Source organism: Miniopterus schreibersii (genome assembly GCF_964146895.1).
Source record: "Miniopterus schreibersii genome assembly, chromosome: 4".
Taxonomy (NCBI): Eukaryota; Metazoa; Chordata; class Mammalia; order Chiroptera; family Miniopteridae; genus Miniopterus; species Miniopterus schreibersii.
In genome coordinates this window covers 23037132-23057224 of record NC_138105.1, presented here as the reverse complement: position 1 = coordinate 23057224, position 20093 = coordinate 23037132, and the positions used below count along the sequence as shown (strand labels likewise).

Genomic DNA, 20093 nt, shown 5'->3' with positions numbered 1-20093 from the left:
GTGCCATGACCTGGGCCGGGGATTGAATCTACAACCGAGGTACGTGCCCTTGACCGGAATCAAACCAGGGACCCTTCAGTCTGAGGGCCGACACTATTGAGCAAAACTTGCCAGGGCAATTCACCCATTTGAAGTATACAGTTCATTGGTTTTAGTTATATATACCATGATATTAGCACAATTGATCTTAGAACACTTCCATCATCCCAAAAATAAACCTTGTTCTGATTAGCAGTCACTTATTTCCCCTCCCCCAAACTCGGCAGTTGTAGACACTACAAGTCTTTCTGCCTCTATGGATTTGCCTCTTCTGGGTATTTCATATGAATGGAGTCATATATAATATGAGTTTCTTTGTGACTGGCTTTTTACACTTAGCAAAATGTTTTCAAGGTTTGTTCATGTTGTAGTATGCATCAGTATTTAATTCCTTTAAAAAAAAATTTTTGCCCAGCCGGGCATGGCTCAGTGGTTGAGCATCGACCTTGGATCCAGAGGATCGAGGTTCAATTCCCGGTCAGGGCACATGCCTGGGTTGTGGGCTCAATCCCCAGTTGGGGGCGTGCAGGAGGCAGCCGATCAATAACTCTCTCTCATCACTGATGTTTCTATCTGTCTCTTCCTCTCCCTTCCTCTCTCTGAAATCAATAAAGATATAGAAAACACAAATTTGTGGCCCTGGCCAGTGTGGCTCGGTTGAGCGTTGTCTGTTGCTCAATTCCAGGTCAGGGCATCTGCTGTGGTTATAGGCTGGATCCCCAGTAGGGGGCGTGCAGGAGACAGCTAATCGATGTTTCTCCCTCTCCCTTCCCCTCTCTCTCTCTCTCTCAAATCAATAAAAACATTAAAAAATACAATTTATGTATTTTTATTGCCCAGTAGTATTCCATTGTATAGATGTGCTTCATGTTTATCCATTCATCAGTCAGTGAACATTTGGGTTGTTTCCACTTTTGGGGTATTATGAATAATACTGCTGTGAACATTTATGTAGAGGTTTAGGGACATGTTTTCACTTCTCTTGGATATATACCTTGGGTATGTACCTGGGTCATAAGCTATGTTTAACCTTTTGAGGAACGCCAGAGTGTTTTCCAGCAGTTGCACCATTTTACATTCCCACTAGCAGTAAATAAGGGTACTGATTTCTCCACATCCCTGCCACTTGTTGTCCTGTATTTTTTTTTTAACCATCTTAGTGGATGTGATGAGGTATTTCATTGAGGTTTTGATTATATTTCTCTATTGATGAATGATGTTGAACATCTTTTCTTATGTTTATTGGCTACTTGTATATCGTCTTTGGAGAACTATCCAGATTATTTTCCCATTTAAAAATTTGGTTTGTCTTTTTATTATTGAGTTTTAAGAGGTTTTTTAAATATATATATTTAGATATAAGGCCTCTATCAGATATATGATTTGCAAAATTTTTTTTCCATTTCATAGGTAGCCTTTTCAATTTCTTAATGGTACTCTTTGAAGCACAATTATTTTTATTTTATTTTATTTGTATATTTATTTATTTTTTAAATCCTCACCCAAAGATATTTTTTTCATTGCTTTCCAGAGAGTGGAAGAGAGAGAGAGAGAGAAACATCAGTGTGAGAGAGATGTATGGATTGGTTGCCTCCTGCATGTGCCCCAACCAGGGCCAGGGATCAAGCCCAGAACCAAGGTACATGCCCTTGGCCAGAATCGAGCCAAGGACCTTCAGTCCGAGGGCCAATACACTAACCACTGAGCCAAACCAGCTAGGGCAAAGCACAATTGTTTTTAATTTGGTGGTGTACCATTAATCAGTTTTTTCTTTTTCTGTTTGTACTTTTGGTATTGTAGCATTAAACCACTGCTTAATCCAAGGTCACAAACATTTATACTTATATTGTCTGCTAAGAGTTTTATAGTTATACTTCTTATATTTAAGTCTTTGATTTCGATTTACTTTGGGCTAATTTTTGTGTTTTATTTGAGGTAGGTGTTTGACTTTATTCTTTTGCATGTGGATGTGTAATTGTCCCAGTATCATTTGTTGAAAAGGCTATTTTTCCCACATTGAACTATCTTGGGACCCACGTCCCCTTGATGAAATCAGTTGATCATAAATGTGAGAGTTTGTTTCTGGATTCTGAATTGTATTTTGTTAATTTGTATGCCTATTCTTAGGCTAGTTCCAAACTGTCTTGATTACTAACACTTTCTCGTAAGTTTCAAATTAGGAAGTATGAGTCCTCCCAACTTTTTAATTTTTCCCCAAGATTTTTGTGGTATTCTAGGTCGCGTGTTTCCATATTAATTTTAGGTTCAGTTTGTCAGTTTCTGCAAAGAAGCTAGTTGGGATTGGGATTGGGATTGCATTTAATAGATTAATTTGGGGAATATTGCCATTTTAACAGTATTCCCATCCACAAACGTGGTATGTCTTTCCATTTATTTAAGTCTTCTTTAATTTTGTTTTCAACAATGTTTTATAGTTTTTAGAGTATAAATTTTGCATTTCTTGAAATTTATTCCTAAATATTTTTGATGCAGTTATAAATGGAATTATTTTTAAAATTTCATTGTTTCTTTATATAAATATAATTGATCCTTTGTATATATTCTGCGGTCTTGCTGAACTTATTTATGAATTTGAATGGATTTTTAGTGTTTATGGTTTAAAGGGCCTATTTGTTGTACCCCATTCATTCAAGGTTGATGAACCTCAAAAATGATTTATTTCTGCAGATATTGGCTACAAATTACTGGAAATGTGTATCCTAAAGGTGCTTTTAAAACTTTTTTTATTTGTCAGGACAGAAGTTATTTTATATGTACCTAATTTTGCATAAAGAGTCACAGACCTTGCCAACAAACAGTTTGCCTTCTTTTTTTCTTGTTAACCCTTACCTGAGGATATTTTTTCCATTGATTTTTAATTTTTAAAAATGTTTTTTTATTATTATTGATTTTTTTTTTTTTTAAGTTTCTTTGTGCCTTTTTTTTTAAAAAAACATATCTTTATTGATTCCAGAGAGAGGGAGGGAAAGGGAGAGAGAGAGAGAGAGAAACATCAATGATGAGAGAGTCATTGATCGAGCCCACAAGCCAGGCATGTGCCCTCACCGGGAATCAAACCCTGATCGCCTGGATCCTAGGTTGACTCTCAACCGCTGAGCCACACCCGGCCGGGCTTATTATTGATTTCAGTGAGAGAGGAAGGGAGAGGAATAGAGACATAGACACATCAATGATGAAAGAGAAACATCAAATCGAGCCTGCAACACGGGCATGTGCACTGACTCGGAATTGAGCCATTACCACCTGGTTCATGGATTGGCATTCAACCACTGAGCAACGCCATCCGGGCTCCATTTATTATTTATTTATTTATTTATTTATTTATTTATTTATTTATTTATTTATTTAATTTTTATTGATTTCAGAGAGAGAGAAACATTAATGAGGAGAGTCATTGATCAGATACTTCCTGCATGCCCCGCACTGGGGATTGAGCCCAAAACCCAGCCACGCCAGCCAGGCTCCATTGATTTTTTTAGAGAGAGTGGAAGGGAGGGAGGGAGAGAGAGAGAGAGAAGGCTAGGAAGAGAGAAAGAGAAAGAAGGAAGGAAGGGGCCCACCCGGGCGTGGCTCAGCGGTTGAGCGTCGACCTAGGATCCAGGCGATTGGGGTTCGATTCCTGATCAGGGCACATGCCCGGGTTGCGGGCTGCAGCTGATCAATGACTCTCTCATCATTGATGTTTCTATCTCTCCCTCTCCCTCTCCTTTTCTCTCTCTAAAATCAATAAAGATATATTAAAAAAAAAAAAAAAGATCATTCCCTCTTCCTTAAAAAAACAAAAGAAGGAAGGAAGGGGAAGGGCGGGACAGGAGGGAGGGAGGGAGAGAAACATCGATTGGTTGCCTCCCACACACAGACGTGCCCTGGACTGGGAATTGAATCGTTTGGTGCATGGGCCAATGCTCTAACCATTGCAGCACCAGCCAGGGCCAGTTTTTCTTCTTTTTAGCGTGCTTAATTCAATAAATCTTTTGTGGTCATTTGCTGGTACTGTGTTTCAGAACAACACTCTAGCCAACTGAGCCACACCACCCAGGGCTTGTTTCACTAGTCTATGCATTCATTGGTTGATTCTTATATGTGCCGTGACTGGGAATTGAAGCCACAACTTTGGTGTATTGGGAAGATGCTCTAACTACTTAGCTACCCGGCCAGGGCCAATTTATCTCATTTTTTTAAACTGCTATTCAGTAGAATGTACAAATCACAGTTTAGTTATTTTACTACTGATGGCATTGAGGATATTTCTAATTGTTTTGTTATCAAACAACAGTACTGCTTGATTTCTTTTGCACATATAATTTGTTATTGAATGAGTGTATCTGTAGGATAAATTCTTAGATATGGAGTTACTAGAGACAAAGGATGTATTCATTTAGAATTTTTAGTGGATATTACCAACTTATCCTTCAAAAAAGTTTTTTGAAAATTTGAATCCTCATCTTCACTTAAGAAAATGTCTGTTAACCCCCTTCACCCTCACTGAATACTGTGTATTATCTAGTATCATTCTGTTCCCAATTCCAGTGTATGGATTGCGTTTCCCCATACCACCAAGCAATTAACTCAGTTCTGACACTGTCCCCCTGGAGATAGCATCAGATGCCACAGGTTAAGGACCCCGCAGCCCCCTCTCCCCAGTACACACATACACTTCAGAAGCTAATTTTGAGTCCAGGTTGTTGCCTCTGCTTCTGACTGACTGGCTATAGATTAGAAGTTCCAATGACCCCCTCCTTGGGTTCCATTAATTTGCTAGAGTGGCTTACAGAACTCAGAAACATTTTACTTACTAGATTACTGATTTATTATAAAAGCATATAACTCAGAAACGGCCAGATGGAAGAGATACACAGGGAAAGGTATATGAAAAGTGAAAGGGTATGAAACTTTTGAAGCTTCTATACTCTCTGAGTACTCCACCCTCCCCAAATCTCCAAGTGTTCACCAGCTTAGAAACTCTGAACCCCATTCTTTTGGGTTTTTATGGAGGCTTCATTACATAGTCACAATTGATTAAATTATTAGCTCTTGGTGATGGATTCAACCTCTAGCCTCTCTGCCTTCCTTAGATGTGTGTTGGGGGAGGAGGCTGGACTGAAAATTCCAACCCTCTAATCACATAGTTGGTTCCGCTGGCAACCACCTTCCCTCTTTAGATAATCTAGGTGCTTTCTAAAAGTCACCTCATTGCCTGGCTGATGTGGCTCAACAGTTGAGCATTGACCTATGATCCAGGACATTGAGGTTCGTTTCTCTGTCAGGACACATGTCTGAGTTGTGGGCTCGATCTCCAGTAGGGGGTGTGCAGGGAGGCAGCTGATCAATGACTTTCTCTCATCATTGATGTTTCTATCTCTCTCTCCCTTCCTCTCTCTGAAATCAATGAAGACATTTTTAAAAATAAATAATAAGTAAAATAAAAGTCACCTCATTAACATAGCAGAAGACACCTTTATCACTCATTACTTGGGAAATTCTCTGTGCCAGAATCAGTGAAGACCAAATATATATTTCTTTTATAAATGACAATATCACATCTAAACTTTTTATCTTATTCTCTGTCAGTCTGGTAAGTGACTAGGATAAAATGTAAATATCCATATGTAGGTGTATATAAATAATTTTAATAAATTTTTTTCTTCTAGGTCTTTCCATTCATACTTTCCATGGGAACTTCTTTGTTCGGTCTACAGACTTACTGTCTTTGCCCAATGTAAACCCAGATGCTGGATATGCAGTACAGATGTCAGTGGAAGAGAGTCTTACTGACACTCAATTGGTTTCTTTTCAGTCAGCACTTTTGTATACGTCCAGCAAAGGTGAGTTGTTCATTTTTTTATTATGGCCAAAAGCACATAACATGGGATCTACCCTCTTAACAAATTTTTATGTGTATAGTCCAGTATTGTTAACTGTAAGAACAGTGTAACAAAGGCAGTCTTTTTTTATTTGGTCATGTATTCCATGACTTGTGATAAACTCCCTCTTTTTTGGAGGTAATTTAGTCATTTCTATTAAACCAAAAGAGTATTCCTAGTCCCAAGAGCTTTGTTGCTGTTCGTGGTAAAGCAAAAATATTTGGTATTTATTTTTCTTAACTATTTTATTTACTTAAAAATTTTTTTAATCCTCACCCAAGGATATTTTTTCCATTGCCTTTCAGAGAGAGAGAGTGGAAGGGAAAGAGAGAGAGGAACATTGATGTAAGAGAGACACATCGATTGGTTGCCTCCTGCATGCACCCGGACTGGGGTCGGGGTTTGAGGCTGCAGTGGAGGTACATGCCCTTGGCTGGAATCGAACCCAGGACCCTTCATTCTACGGGCCAATACTCTAACCACTTAGCCAAGCTGGGTAGGGCTATTTTATTGATTTGAGAGAGAGAGGAAGGGAGAGGGGGAGTGAGAGAGAAACATTAATTGGCTACCTTCTTCAACTGGGGATCAAACCCGAAACTTGGGTATGCGCGCTGACTAGGAATTGAACCTCAACCATTTGGTGCATGGGGTGATGCTCCAACCAACTGAGCCACCTGGCCAGGGATGATGGTTTTTGTTTTGTTTTTTTTTGAATAGGATATTATCCAATGATACATTCGATAAGGGGTTAATATCCAAAATTTTTAAGGAACTCTGACAACTCTTTTCATGTTTTTATAGTCAACCTCTCTCCCATCCCCAGCTCCTGGCAACCATTGATCAGTTTCCTGATCCTATAATTTTGCCTTTGCAAGAATGTCATACAGCCCTAGCCCGTTTGGCTCCTGGGTTCGATTCTGGCCAAGGGCACATACCTCCGTTGTAGGCTTGATCCAGGCCCTGGTTGAGGCACGTGCAGGAGGCAACCAAACCATATGTTTCTCTCACATTGATGTTTCTCTCTCTTTCTCTCCCCCTTCCAATTTCTCTGGAAAGCAATGGAAAAAAGTATCCTCAGGTGAGAAGTAAAAAAAATAAAGAATGTCATACAAATGGAGTCATACCCTTTTGTACCTGGCCTTTTTTTTTTTTTTTTTTAATATATCTTTATTGGTTTCAGAGACAGGAAGGGAGAGTGAGAGAGAGAGTTGAAACATCAATGATGAGAGTCATTGATTGGCTGCCTCCTGCACACCGACTGTGGATTGAGCCCGCAACCTGGAAATGTGCCCTGACTGGAATAGAACCACGATAGCCTGGATCCTAGGTCGATGCTCAACTGTTGAGCCACGCTGGCGGGGCTGTGCCTGGCTTCTTTCGCTTAGCACAGTGCATCTAAGATTCATCTGTTACTGTACCAAGCAGTAGTTTGTTACTTTTTATTCCTGAGTAGTATTCCATTGAACCCAGTTTGTTTATTCACTTTCCAGTTGAGGTCCATTTGGGTCATTTCCAGTTTATGGGAATTTCAAATATAACCCCTATAAACATAACTGACTTTGTGTGGGCATAAGTTTTCATTTCACTTTGGTAAATACCTAGGAAGCAGATTATTGGGTCGCATGGTAAGTATGTTTAACTTTTAAAAACCTGCCAAATTGATTCCAAAGTGGCCATACCATTTTGCATTCCCACTAGCAGCATATGAGAGTTCCAGTTGCTCTGCATCCTCGCCTGCATTTGCTGTTTTCAGTGTTTAGTTTTTTTGTTTGGTTGGTTTTGGTTTGAGGTTTTTGTTTTTAACCATTTTAGTAAACTATAGTGCTATCTCTTTTGGTTTAATTTTGTTTCCCTAAAAACCAATGTTGGGTGTTTTTTCATATTCTTATTTTAGAAGCTTAGGTTACTTTATGAAAAATGTGATTTTAATTTCTATGCCTTTGTATACAAATCTGCCGTTTCTTTTCTTTTAAAAAAAACCCCATATCTTTATTGATATCAGAGAGAGAAAGGAGAGGGAGAGAGAGATAGAAACATCAATGATGAGAGAGTCATTGATCAGCTGCCTCCTTTGGGCCCCTGACTGGGGATCAAGCCTGCAACCTGTTGCATGTGCCCTGACCGGGAATTGAACCGTGATCTCCTGGATCCTAGGCCGACACTCAACCGCTGAGCCATGTCCAGCTGGGCCAAATCTGTCATTTCTAATAATTTCCCTAAGATGGAGTCCTAGAATTGGAAGCATAGAGTGTAGAGATGAACTGTCTAGAAAAATCTTGGTATTGCCATTTTGCTATTTAGAAAGATTTTACTAATTTGTAGTTCCCTCAAGTTCATTTTTTCATTTGCCAATGTGATAGTTTGAATATGTATCTCTTTTCTTTTAGTTAACATTGTTTTTATATATACACAGGGCGTCCCAAAAAAATGTATCCACATTTTAATAGCTGATAGCTCAATTTTGAAAATGAAATGTATTTTAATAAACACTGCCTTTATAATTATTCAAAGTATGTATATACATTTTTTCAGGATATCTTATATAAATATTTTTAAATCCTCACTTGACGATATGTTTTATTAATTTTTGAGAGTGAGGACGATACAGAGACAGACAGAAACAGAGACATCGATGTGAGATAGAAACATCGAATATTGCCTAAAGCCCAGTTATAGGCTTTCACCAAGAATCAAACCTGTAGGATGATTCTCCAGCGAACTGGGCCACCAGGCCAGGGCTAGTTAACATTGTTTTTATTTAGAGTAGAAGCTCTAAACAATGTTACCTGTCTTTTGCAGATATTTCTTCTCTTTAAAATTTATGAGTTTCTCATATGTACATTTTCATTAGTCTTAGGTTGTAATGTTCATCTCTAGTTTTTTGTTCTTTTTCTCTGGTGTTCAGAAATTTTTAAAAAGTTGATATGATGTTTTATATTTGATAGTTGTCAAAAGGTTTTCATTTTTATTTCTTGCATTTATTGACTTTTGTTGTTGTGGATAAATTACCAAAGAGAAAGTATTATGATTATTAGTCAGTTTCTTTTAATTTTTTCTATGATTAAAGAGAAAAGTATAAGATTTCTCTCTACACTTTGAACATCAAAACACAGACTCAAGAACACATTTTGGAGTAGTGTTGTCGTATATATATACTTATGTGTCTATACGTGTGTGTGTATATGTGTTTATATATATACATATATTTTTATTACAAAAAAGATAAAGTCACAAAGAAGTTTAGAAAAGAGATTTTTTTAAAGCTAGCATGTTACTATCATTTGAATACCATCCTTATTGTCTTTTCAGCAATAAATTGAACAAAAAGAATTTGTATTAAAAAATGAATAAAATTTTAGTTTTCACATTAAAGTTTTGACACTATCTCTACTTACTATTTAGCCTTATTTGGTTTTAAATTGAAAAGAACTGATTTTAATGTAAACTTTCAAAATATATATATATATTCATTTTTAGAGAGAGAGGAACGTCGATGTGAGAAACATCAATCAGCCACCTCCCCTCACTCCTACAACCTGGGCATGTGCTCTGATTCCTGGCCAGGCAATATAAACTTTCTTTTTATAGTTGTTTCTTACTATCATTTTTGTGTTTTCTCCAAAGGTGAAAGAAGAATTCGTGTTCATACTTTGTGTTTACCAGTAGTTTCAACTCTGAATGAAGTCTTTCTTGGAGCTGATGTTCAAGCAATTTCAGGGTTATTAGCCAATATGGGTAAGAATTGTTATCACCTATTGTAAACATTTTACGGGTATAATATGAGAAAAATCCACATAGTTTTGTCTTTTTGTTGTTGTTGTTGTTGATATTGACCCGAGGATATTTTTTCCATTGATTTTTAGAGAGTGGAAGGGAGGCAAGGAGAGGCGGGGAGGGAGAGAGAGGAGAGAGACATCAGTGTGAGAGAGACACATCCATTGGTTGCCTCCTGCATTCACCATGACCAGGGCTGGGGACTGAACTTGAGATCTTCTCATGTGCAGGCTGTGCTCTAACCACTGAGCCATGCTAGCCAGGGACACATAGTTTTGTCTTTATTTGAATAATTAGCTTTAAGTGTTTCAGTGTTTTGGATCCCATGTATGCCTACTAAGTGACTATTATAATAAAAGATCTGCTCCTATAGCCTTATTGAGATACAATTTATATACCCTGCCACTTAACCCATTTTAAGTTGACAATTCTGTTGTTTTTAGTATATTTACAGAGTTGTGTGGCCAACACCTCAATCTAGTTTTTAAATATTTCTATTACTCTCAAACAAATCTCATGCCCATTAACAATTATCGCCCACTTCCTCCTCTTTCCCTAACTGGCCTTAGGCAACACTAAATTGTTTTATTTGTACTTAATACTTTTTTTATGAGCTCTGTAACTTGGATTATAAGAGACAGTGTACTATAAGATCATTAGACTTGGAGTGATGGAATTTGAGATTGCAAACCAGTTTACTGTCACATATAAGTTTGCAGCCTTTGCCAGATTCCATGGGCTTACAGAAAATTTATTAGTATCTTCACCTCAGTTGCCTTATTGCCTTTTTTTTATGTATGTCTCTTTCTCAAACACATAGAGCTAAACATCATTTTAGTTCTTGCTGTTTTTCTCCTTCAGGGAAAACTGCCAGTGGGTCCATTTGCTTCAAACTCAGATCTGCCTATAATTGGGATATTTACCCATTTTCTTTAATATCTTACTGTGAAAATTTGTTTTTAGTGGAGCCTGGCAAAGGGTCCAACCATACATTAATCTTCTCATATGTTGTTAAAAGTAAAGATTATGACTGAAGTAATTTGAAGGTCACTGCCTTTATTTTTTTGTTGAACTTGCACTTTTTTTTCTTTTGTTTTTCAGTTAATACTCTTTTTAAAAATTTGAAGATCTAATTGGCTTTATTCATTTACTTATTTATCATTTATTTTTTAATCCTCACCTGAGGACATACTTCATCGATTTTCTTAGAGAGAGAGAGAGAGAAAGAGAGAGAGAAGCATTGATGTGAGAGAGAAACGTCAATTGGTTGCCTCCCATATACACCCTGACCAGGATCGAACCTGCATCCTTTTTTTGGTGCACGGGACAATGCCCTGATCAATCGAGCCAGCTGGCCAAGGCAAACTAATACTTTTTAGTAACAGTATGATTATTATTATTATTATCATCAACTAACTATAACTGTCAGGCAGTATTGTGGATTTCTTTTTTTTAGAAGTCTTCATAGCAGCCTGGCTGGTGTGGTTCAGTGGTTGGGTGTTGACCCATGAACCAAGAGGTCACTGGTTTGATTTCTGGTCAGGGCAAATGCCTGAGTTTCAGGCTTGATCCCCAGTAGGGGGCATGCAAGAGGCAGTTGATCCATGTTTCTCTCTCATTGATGTTTCTAGCTCTCCCTCTCCCTTCCTCTCTCTATAAAATATCAATAAAAAACTTATTAAAAAAAAAAGTCTTGCCCTAGCTAGTTTGGCTCAGTGGTTAGAGTGTAGGCCTGTGGACTGAAGGGTCCTGGGTTTGATTCCAGCTAAGGGCACTTATCTCGGTTGCAGGCAATCCCCAACCCGGGTCAGGGTGTGTGAACCCATTGATGTGTCTCTCTCACGTCAGTGTATGTTTCTGTCTCTCTCCCTCCCTCCCTTTCACTCTCTGAAAAGCAATGGAAAAAATATTCTCGGGTGAGGATTATAAAAAAAATGGTCTTCACAACAGTTTTCTTCACTGTTACTAAACTTGGTTGATTCCAATATGCACATTTTTTTCCACATTTTATCAAAAATCTTTAAAATTAGAATGTCTTAAATTGATGAAATCTTAGAGTTACTGTTGAGCAGGTAGCAATGGTCTTTATTCTTTCTTGCCTGTATACAAATTTGCTCATAGCAATTAATAACATCACTTAATTGGGTATATTCATCACATGAATTGAGTTTAGTTGTAGTTTGAGAGGTTTACAAAACAAGTATAGTGTTTTTAGTATTGAAAAAAATGTTTGAGTATGCAGAAAGCATATAAACAGAGTGGCATGACAGGTGATGAACGTAATTAATCCTCTAAGAGCTCTTTCACTAAATATAAGAAAAATTCTCTTTGCTATGAAAGCATGTATGCCCTGGCCAGGTAGTTAGTGTCCTCCCCATACACCAAGGTTGTGGGTTCAGTCCCCACTCAGGCCATACTCAAGAAGCAACTGATGAATGCATAAATAAGTGGAACAACAAATCGATGTTTCTCTCTTTCTCTCTCTAAAATCAGTCAGTCAGCCCAGCCGGTTGTAGCTCAGTGGTTGAGCGTTAACCCCTGAACCAGGACGTCACAGTTCGATTCCCGATCAGGGCACATGCCCAGGTTGCAGGCTCGATCCCTAGTAGGGAGTATGTAGGAGGCAGCCAATTGATGATGTTTCTCCTTCATCGATGTTTCTATCTATCCCTCTCCCTTCCTTTCTCTCTAAAAAGCCAATAAAAATATATTTAAAAATAAATAAAATATCAGTCAATAAAAACTAAATTTTTTTCCTATCCTGTTTGGAAGTTAAACTTCTATTTTATTTTTCTCTTGTCCCTACCCCCAACTCTATTAGCTGTTGACAGATCTGTGACTGCCAGTCTGAGTGATGCCCGGGATGCCCTGGTGAACGCTGTCATAGACTCACTCTCAGCTTATCGTTCATCAGTCCTAAGTAACCACCAGCCTGGACTCATGGTTCCTTTTTCTTTGAGACTTTTTCCACTCTTTGTGTTGGCTCTCCTTAAACAGGTAAGAGAATCAAAACCAGAAACTAATGCAGTGAAGATGTTAAAAAGGCAGAATTTTTACCCTGTGAACCCCTAAACAAGAAATATATAACTTTATGCTAATGAAGCTTTTTTTTGCCAGCTAAGATTTCTGAGGGCAAGGACCATAGCTCTTAACACTAACATACCACATTTTGTTTATTATTTACTTCTCCCTTGCTTGGATTTTTGTCCATGAGGACATGATTTTGATCTTTTTTGTTCTCCACTTTTCCCAGCACCTAGAACCATTCCTAGTGCACAGTAGGCACTCAGTAAATATTTTCTGAGTGAATAAATGGAACTTTCCTCCTTTCATTTCCCATAGTACTTTTTCTTTCCTAGTGACTATTCACAATGCAATTTAAAATTTCTTAAGAGTCTTTTTAAATCTTCCTTTATTTATAGTCAGTGCACTTGTTTTAAGGCATAGTTTCATTACTGTTATTTCTCTGCTTCTTTCTACTCCTTTCCATCACTAGGAATTCTTAAAATCTTACCTCAAAGCTTCATTATTCTCCATGAAGCTAGTATACCAGTTAAAATTCACAATTACTTATTAACTCTATTCTGCTAAGTAGTTGCCCTCATTTGTATTACTTTTTTTCCTGATTGATATGTAAACTTTGTACATTGTTTAATTTCTCTGTGAGAGAAACAAGGATAGTTAACCACCATTAATCATCACTGTGCATTTATAGAACACTTAGATCTTTGGTTCTTCATATGTATATTTATTTTGTCATCTGTAGAATAACTTTATCCTTCTTGGGGTGGTGTTTGTTTTTATATCACTGTCCCTATATGGTAGATAGAGTGTTTAGATCTACTTCACTGATTAGGAAACAGACACCAGAGAGATCAAATGACTTTGCTATGGTTTGGTAATTAATTTCTGAAGACTTTTCGGTGGTGATATAGCCACAGTTTAGTACATGTGTGTGACTTCTTAAAAGATATTTTTCAGCCCAGCTGGTGGTGCTCAGTGGTTGAGTGGTGACCCATGAACCTGGAGGCCATGGTTAGATTCCTGGTCAGGGGTTTTGGGCTCGATCCCCAGTAGGGGGCATGCAGGAGGCAGCTGATGGATGATTCTTTTTCATCACTGATGTTTCTATCTCTCTGAAATAAATAAAAACATAAAAAAATACAAATGTTTTTCAGGAAATAACAAATTTGCTAATTTTGTCTGAAGATAATCTTTAAACAACTGATATTTGCAAAGTTCTATATGTATTTTTAAAATACCTTTTTTTTTTTGGTGGGGGTGTTTTTTTGTTACAGAAATCATTCCAGACTGGGACAAATGCTCGTCTAGATGAACGCATTTTTGCTATGTGTCAAGTGAAAAACCAGCCCTTGGTTTACCTTATGCTCACAACTCATCCCAATTTGTATAGAGTTGACAATCTTTCAGATGAGGTAAGATTAATTCATTTTTTTAATGGCTTTTACTTGCAGGTTTATAAACCTAATTATATTAAGTCCTTTGCAGGAATGAGGAAAGGTTTTTTGTTTTTGTTTTTTAAGCTTTTTATTTTATTCCTTTGCTAGGTCTGTGAAAAGAAATTTTGGTTTTTGTGGAGCTCCTGAAAATAGTGTCTTTATTTAAGTTGCTTAAGACAAATCTCTAGCGCAGATCTAAGTAAATTAAGAGATTGTCAAATTGACCAGAGAAACCTATGATTTATTTATTTAACCAAGTTGATCTAAAAGGAGTATTCAGAGAATCAAAATAACATCTAAACACCCAGGTCAATGCTTAGTGTAACAGTGTTCTTAAATTAAAGAAATATATATTTATCTAATTTGTAACATTGTTTGTCCTTGATTGGAAGTTTACCTGAGTTAAAGTCCCAAGCACAAAAATGTTAAATCATAATCTTTCTTTCCAAAATTGTGATGAAGTGAGGATATATATGTCGGAAGTACTATTTTGGTTAAAACCTTTAAAAATTTAAAGAATTTAGAATATCTTGCATATGAAAGGAAAAATTGCTTATGAAATTTGAGGTAATTTTAGCAAATGAAAACCGTTGAGAACATTATTAGTTTGTATTACAGAAATAATAACTCAAGATTAATTGTGTGTTTGACAAGTTCAACTAAGTGGGCCTACCCTTTTCTCATGTTAAAAAATTGGCCAATTAGCATGAAAATATAAATGCAGTCTATTGTAAGCCTGTAATATGGAGATCACTAGAAAGAAGAAGAAATAAAAACTCATAATATTTACATTAAAAAGCAAGCACTATTAGCATATCAGTGTGTATTTATCAGGACTCTTTGGTTGCATGTAAGCTTAGGAAGGAAAGGGGACTGATATGGCCAAAAACAAACCACAGAAAAGGCTAGGGTACAGCTAGTCTCTGGTTTAGCCCAGATTCAGACTCTGTATTGCCTCATTCTTTTAAATCAGTCTTCTCTACAAGACTAGAAAATAGAGCCACTGATATCATCCCTTCTTCACCACCAGAGAAACATAAGGCTCGCTTTTTTTAGTCCACAATAGAAAACCTCTAGGGGAAATTTCTGATGGGCTGTATTTGGTTTATAGTCTCTCCTGCTACCCACATATCCTAAGGCCAGAGGGCTTACAAATGAATAGTTATGAGTATTTAAAGGTGTGTTTGTGTCTGTGTGCAGATGACAGTATGAAACTCAGGTATAAATGAAAAAATTTTCATTTCTGGCTTCAATAAATAAATGTCAAATTGGAAAAAACTATTAAAATGTCATTTGTATTATACTTTTATTCCTCCCTCAGGATATGCACATGACCCAAGCTATGCACGCTGCCATTATTATTAACTAAATTCCAAGCTTTATTTTTATGTCACTACTGTCATTTATCTGTTCAGGATACATGGATATTGATTGCATTTATTGTATTAATTTTGAAAATAATAGTTAAGATCAGAAATTAATTTGGCTTTATTGGGATTTTACAGTGGCTTTGTTTTGATAAGTGATAAATATTTCCTCATCTTTTTAAATATTTAAATATGAATAATTGTATAAAAAAATGTTTGGCCCAGCCGGGCATGGCTCAGCGGTTGAGCGTTGACCTAGGATCCAGGCGATCGGGGTTCAATTCCCTGTCAGGGCACATGCCCAGGTTGCGGGCTCGATCAATGACTCTCTCATCATTGATTTTTCTATCTCTCTCTCTCTCCCTCTCCTTTCCTCTCTCTGAAATCAATAAAGATATATTTAAAAAATAAAATAAAATGTTTGGTCAAGTGTGGCTCCATATCACCTGTTATCTAAAAGCTTTAATTTTTTGTTTAATTCCTCAGGGAGCACTCAACATCAATGATCGAACTATACCTCAGCCGCCTATTCTTCAGCTTTCAGTGGAGAAACTGAGCAGGGATGGAGCTTTTCTCATGGATGCAGGCTCTGTGAGTAGTCTGACTGATTCGGATCCTTCTGTCTGCATACTCTGTACCTTCTTCATTCCCCTTAGTATCACTCTTCCTGAACCGATTATATGCTATTTGATCTATATATTTTTATATTAGCCACCTTCTCCCTCTATAGCATCCTTTCATACCAAACATAAAATGTATCATCTTGGTAAATAGTAGTTATTATTAGTTCAGTTGAAGGTTATATAATATCACTAAACTTACTAATCATTTTTATATTTTATTTTATTTTTTTATTTATTTAATTATTTTATTTTATTTTATTTTGTTAATCCTCTCCTGAGGATATTTTTTTCCATTGCTTTTTCAGAGAGAATGGAAGGGAAGGAGGGACGGGAGGGAGGGAGAGAGAGAGAGAGAGAGAGAAACATTGATGTGAGAAAGACACATTAACTGATTGCCCCCTGCACACGCCCCTCTGGGGGCGGGGAGTTAACCCATAATCCAGGTGCATGCCCTTTACTGGGATTTGAACCCGAGACCTAGGTGAGTGGACTGATGCTTTAACCATTGAGCCACACCAGCCAGGGCAATCATTCTGGTCTTTTAAACCATACTCAGTGGTAAAGGTGAGTCAACACTTCAGTCTTTTTTTATTGAATTTACTTGAGTGACATTGGTTATAAAATTATATAGGTTTTCGGATATACAGTTCTACCATACACCATCTGTACAGGGTAGGGCAAAAGTAGGTTTACAGTTCCTATGGAAAATAATACAGTAGTTTATAAATAAAATACAAGAATAAACTTTGTGTTTTGCATACTCACAACTATAAACCTACTTTGGCCTCACCCTGTATATTGTATTGTGTGTTTACCACCCCAAGTCAAGTCTCCTTCCATCACCCTTTATCCCCACTTTACCCGCTAATACCTTTTTCCACTCCCCCTTAACAGCTCACTCTTATACTACATCTCAAAATGATATTCTTTCTATCCCCAGGTACTGATGCTTTGGGTTGGAAAAAATTGTGGACAGAATTTTCTCAGTCAAGTTCTAGGAGTTCAAAGCTATGCATTAATTCCACAGGCCATGGTAAGACTGTTTTACAGCGATTATAATAGACTTAAAGGGCATTTCAAATGTGGCCAAAACGTGAATAGCCTGTTTTCAAAACATAGCATACTAAACATTTTCCGAAAAAGAAAATGTCCCCACAGATTGTTTCTCTTCCAAATGAAAATACTCATTTTATGTTTTAAAGCAATTTTTAGGTTATTTTGCATCATGGACTTATCTTAAGTCATTTTTTTAATTTTTCAATTACAGTTGACACACAATATTGTATTAGTTTCAGGTGTACAATATAGTGATTAGACATTTATATAACTTATGAAGTGATCACCCTAATGACATAATCTGTTCTTATGTGTCTGACAGTATACTAGTTTTTCAGAGAAAGTAATGAATTTAGTTGATGGGGGGGAAAGCCCCCACAAAAAAGAAATAGCTTGCTGCAGTTGGCATTAGTGTTATGGCTTTTTTTGTGTTTGGGGTACATGATTTCATTTTTCTTTGACAGGGTTCTTTTAATTGCTGCTTTCGAGTAAGAACTAAGCTAATTGTTAGACAAGCAAATGACTTGTGATCAGTGTCAGTTGGATTACTATTGATTGTTTTTTGTTTGTTTGTATTTTGTTTGTTTTTTTAAAATATATCTTTATTGACTTCGGAGAGAGGAAGGGAGAGGGAGAGAGAGAGTTGAAACATCAGTGATGAGAGAGTTGTCATTGATCAGCTTCGAGCCCACAACCCAGGAATGTGCCCTGACCAGGAATCCAACCACAATCTCCTGGATCCTAGGTTGATGCTCAACCGCTGAACCAGGCCCGGCCGGGCACTGTTGATTGTTGAAGAGAGTAACAATGGACTCTCTCTATCACTAGCTCCGTGACCTTGGACAAGTAACTAACAGCCTCATGTGTAAAATAAGAATGATGTTGCTTATGGAAGAGTAACTAAAATAATCCATGAGAAAGCATTTGTTAAACTCTGTTGCATTTGGATAGTTTTAAATTCAAAAGTGAGAATTAATTATAGCATGGTGTTATTTAATGTCATATTTTTAGTCCCTATCAGTTTGTCAGCAACTTTGGAATATGTGTTTTATATCAGCATTTTTTTCATATTCATGGTTAACTCCATTCATAGAAGTTATTAGGAGATTTTTTTTAAAAATCTGTTTTTATTTATTTTAGAGAGAGAGGAAGGAAGAGGGGGAGAGAGAAGCATCATCTCATCGGCTGCCTCCTGCACGCCCCCTACTGGGGATCTGCCAGCAACCTGGGCATGTGCCCTGACTGGGATTCGAACCAGCGTCCTCTTGCTGTATGGGTTGACTCTCAACCACTGAAACACACCAGCCAGGCAGGAAATTCTTGTATTTTAAAACATATGTCAGGATTATAGCTAGGATTAGCACTAGCTTTCAGACTTTGAGTAAAACTACTGATCTGAATGACTAGACATTTTAATGAGGAGATAAGGAATTGTCATATTTGTGACAACTGCCTTAATGAATCAGTTAATTCTAAATGTTATAAAATGAAGAGTTAGGATGTTTTTTTAGATCAGGGCTCAGCAAACTATGCCCAAGGGGGCCTGCCACCTGTTTTTGTAAATAAACCTTTATTGGAACATAGCCATGTCCATTCACATATGTATTGTCTATGGCAACTTTGGTGGAACAGTGGCAGAGTTGAATAGTTGCAACAGAGACTAAATGACCTGCAAGCCTAAAGTATTTACCCTCTGGCTCTTCAAGAAGTTTGCCCACCCCTTACTAGAAAATTATAGTATGCAGCCTGGCCGGGTGTGGCTCAGCAGTTGAGCGTCGGCGTAGGATCCAGGAGATCATGGTTGATTCCTGGTCAGAGCACATGCGGGGGCATGGCGGGCTCAGTCCCCAGTCGGGGGCGTACAGAGGGCAGCCAATCAATGCCAACTTTCTCATTGATATTTCTATCTTTCTCTCTCCCTCTCCCTTCCTCTCTCTGAAATCAATAAAGATATAGATATAGATATATAGATATAGATATAGATATAGATATATATTTTTTTTAAAGAAAATTATAGTATGCAGAATTTCAGGCCCTCCCCAGACCTCCTAAATCAATATCTGCAGTTTAGCAAGATCACCAGGTGATTCCTGTACAGTAGTCCCCCATTTACCTGTGATTTTGCTCTCTGCAGTTACAGTTACCCACAGTAAATCACAGTATGAAAATATTAAATAGAAAATTCCAGAAATAAACAATTTTGAAGTTTTAAATTGTGTGTTGTTCTGAGTCACATGATGAAATTCCACACTGTCCCTCTCCATTGCCTTGGATGTTAATCATCCCGTTTTCATTGTAGCCACGCTGTATATACCATCTGCCCAGTAGTCACTTGGCAGTCATATCAGTTATCAGATCAACTATTAGTGTATCAGAGTGCTTGTGTTCAAGTAGCCCATTATTTTACTTAATAAAGGCCCCAAAACGCAAGAGCAGTGATGCTGGCAATTTAGATATGCCAAAGAGAAGCTGTAAAGTGTTTAAGTGAGAAGGTATATATGTATATATGTATGTATATATAGGAAAAACATAGGATTTAGCAGTATCCGTGATTTCAGGCATCACCTTGGGGTCACGGAATGTATCTCCCATGGGTAAGTGGGCACTACTGTACATGACAAAGTTGGAGAATCATTGTAGATAATACATTAGATATGATTAGAGTAAGTTGGACATTGTTGGTTTTTGTTTAATAGACAGACCTTCCGGAACTTGATACACCAGAATCTGCCAGAACAATAGCTTTCATCTCTTGGCTCAGAGAACAAAGACCATTTTTCCCAATACTTTATATAATAAGGTAAGTTGAATTTTTCATTTGCTAATAGTGAAAGTTTCTTTGGTCTTGCAAGGATTTGTTTTGAGTCATGTATATATGTGACCTATTGT

The 20093-nt window shown here is 37.3% G+C and overlaps 1 protein-coding gene across 1 annotated transcript in view; it reads left to right on the top strand.

The window, feature by feature from the left end:
• SEC24A (SEC24 homolog A, COPII coat complex component) overlaps positions 1-20093 on the top strand; it is a 70878-nt gene that overhangs the window by 47701 nt on the left and 3084 nt on the right. The window contains exons 16-22 of the mRNA XM_081134141.1: positions 5712-5885; positions 9549-9659; positions 12520-12695; positions 13997-14134; positions 16012-16116; positions 17089-17181; positions 19901-20004. Of these exons, the coding sequence (XP_080990267.1) occupies positions 5712-5885; positions 9549-9659; positions 12520-12695; positions 13997-14134; positions 16012-16116; positions 17089-17181; positions 19901-20004 (901 nt within the window). The remainder of the gene's footprint in view (positions 1-5711; positions 5886-9548; positions 9660-12519; positions 12696-13996; positions 14135-16011; positions 16117-17088; positions 17182-19900; positions 20005-20093) is intronic.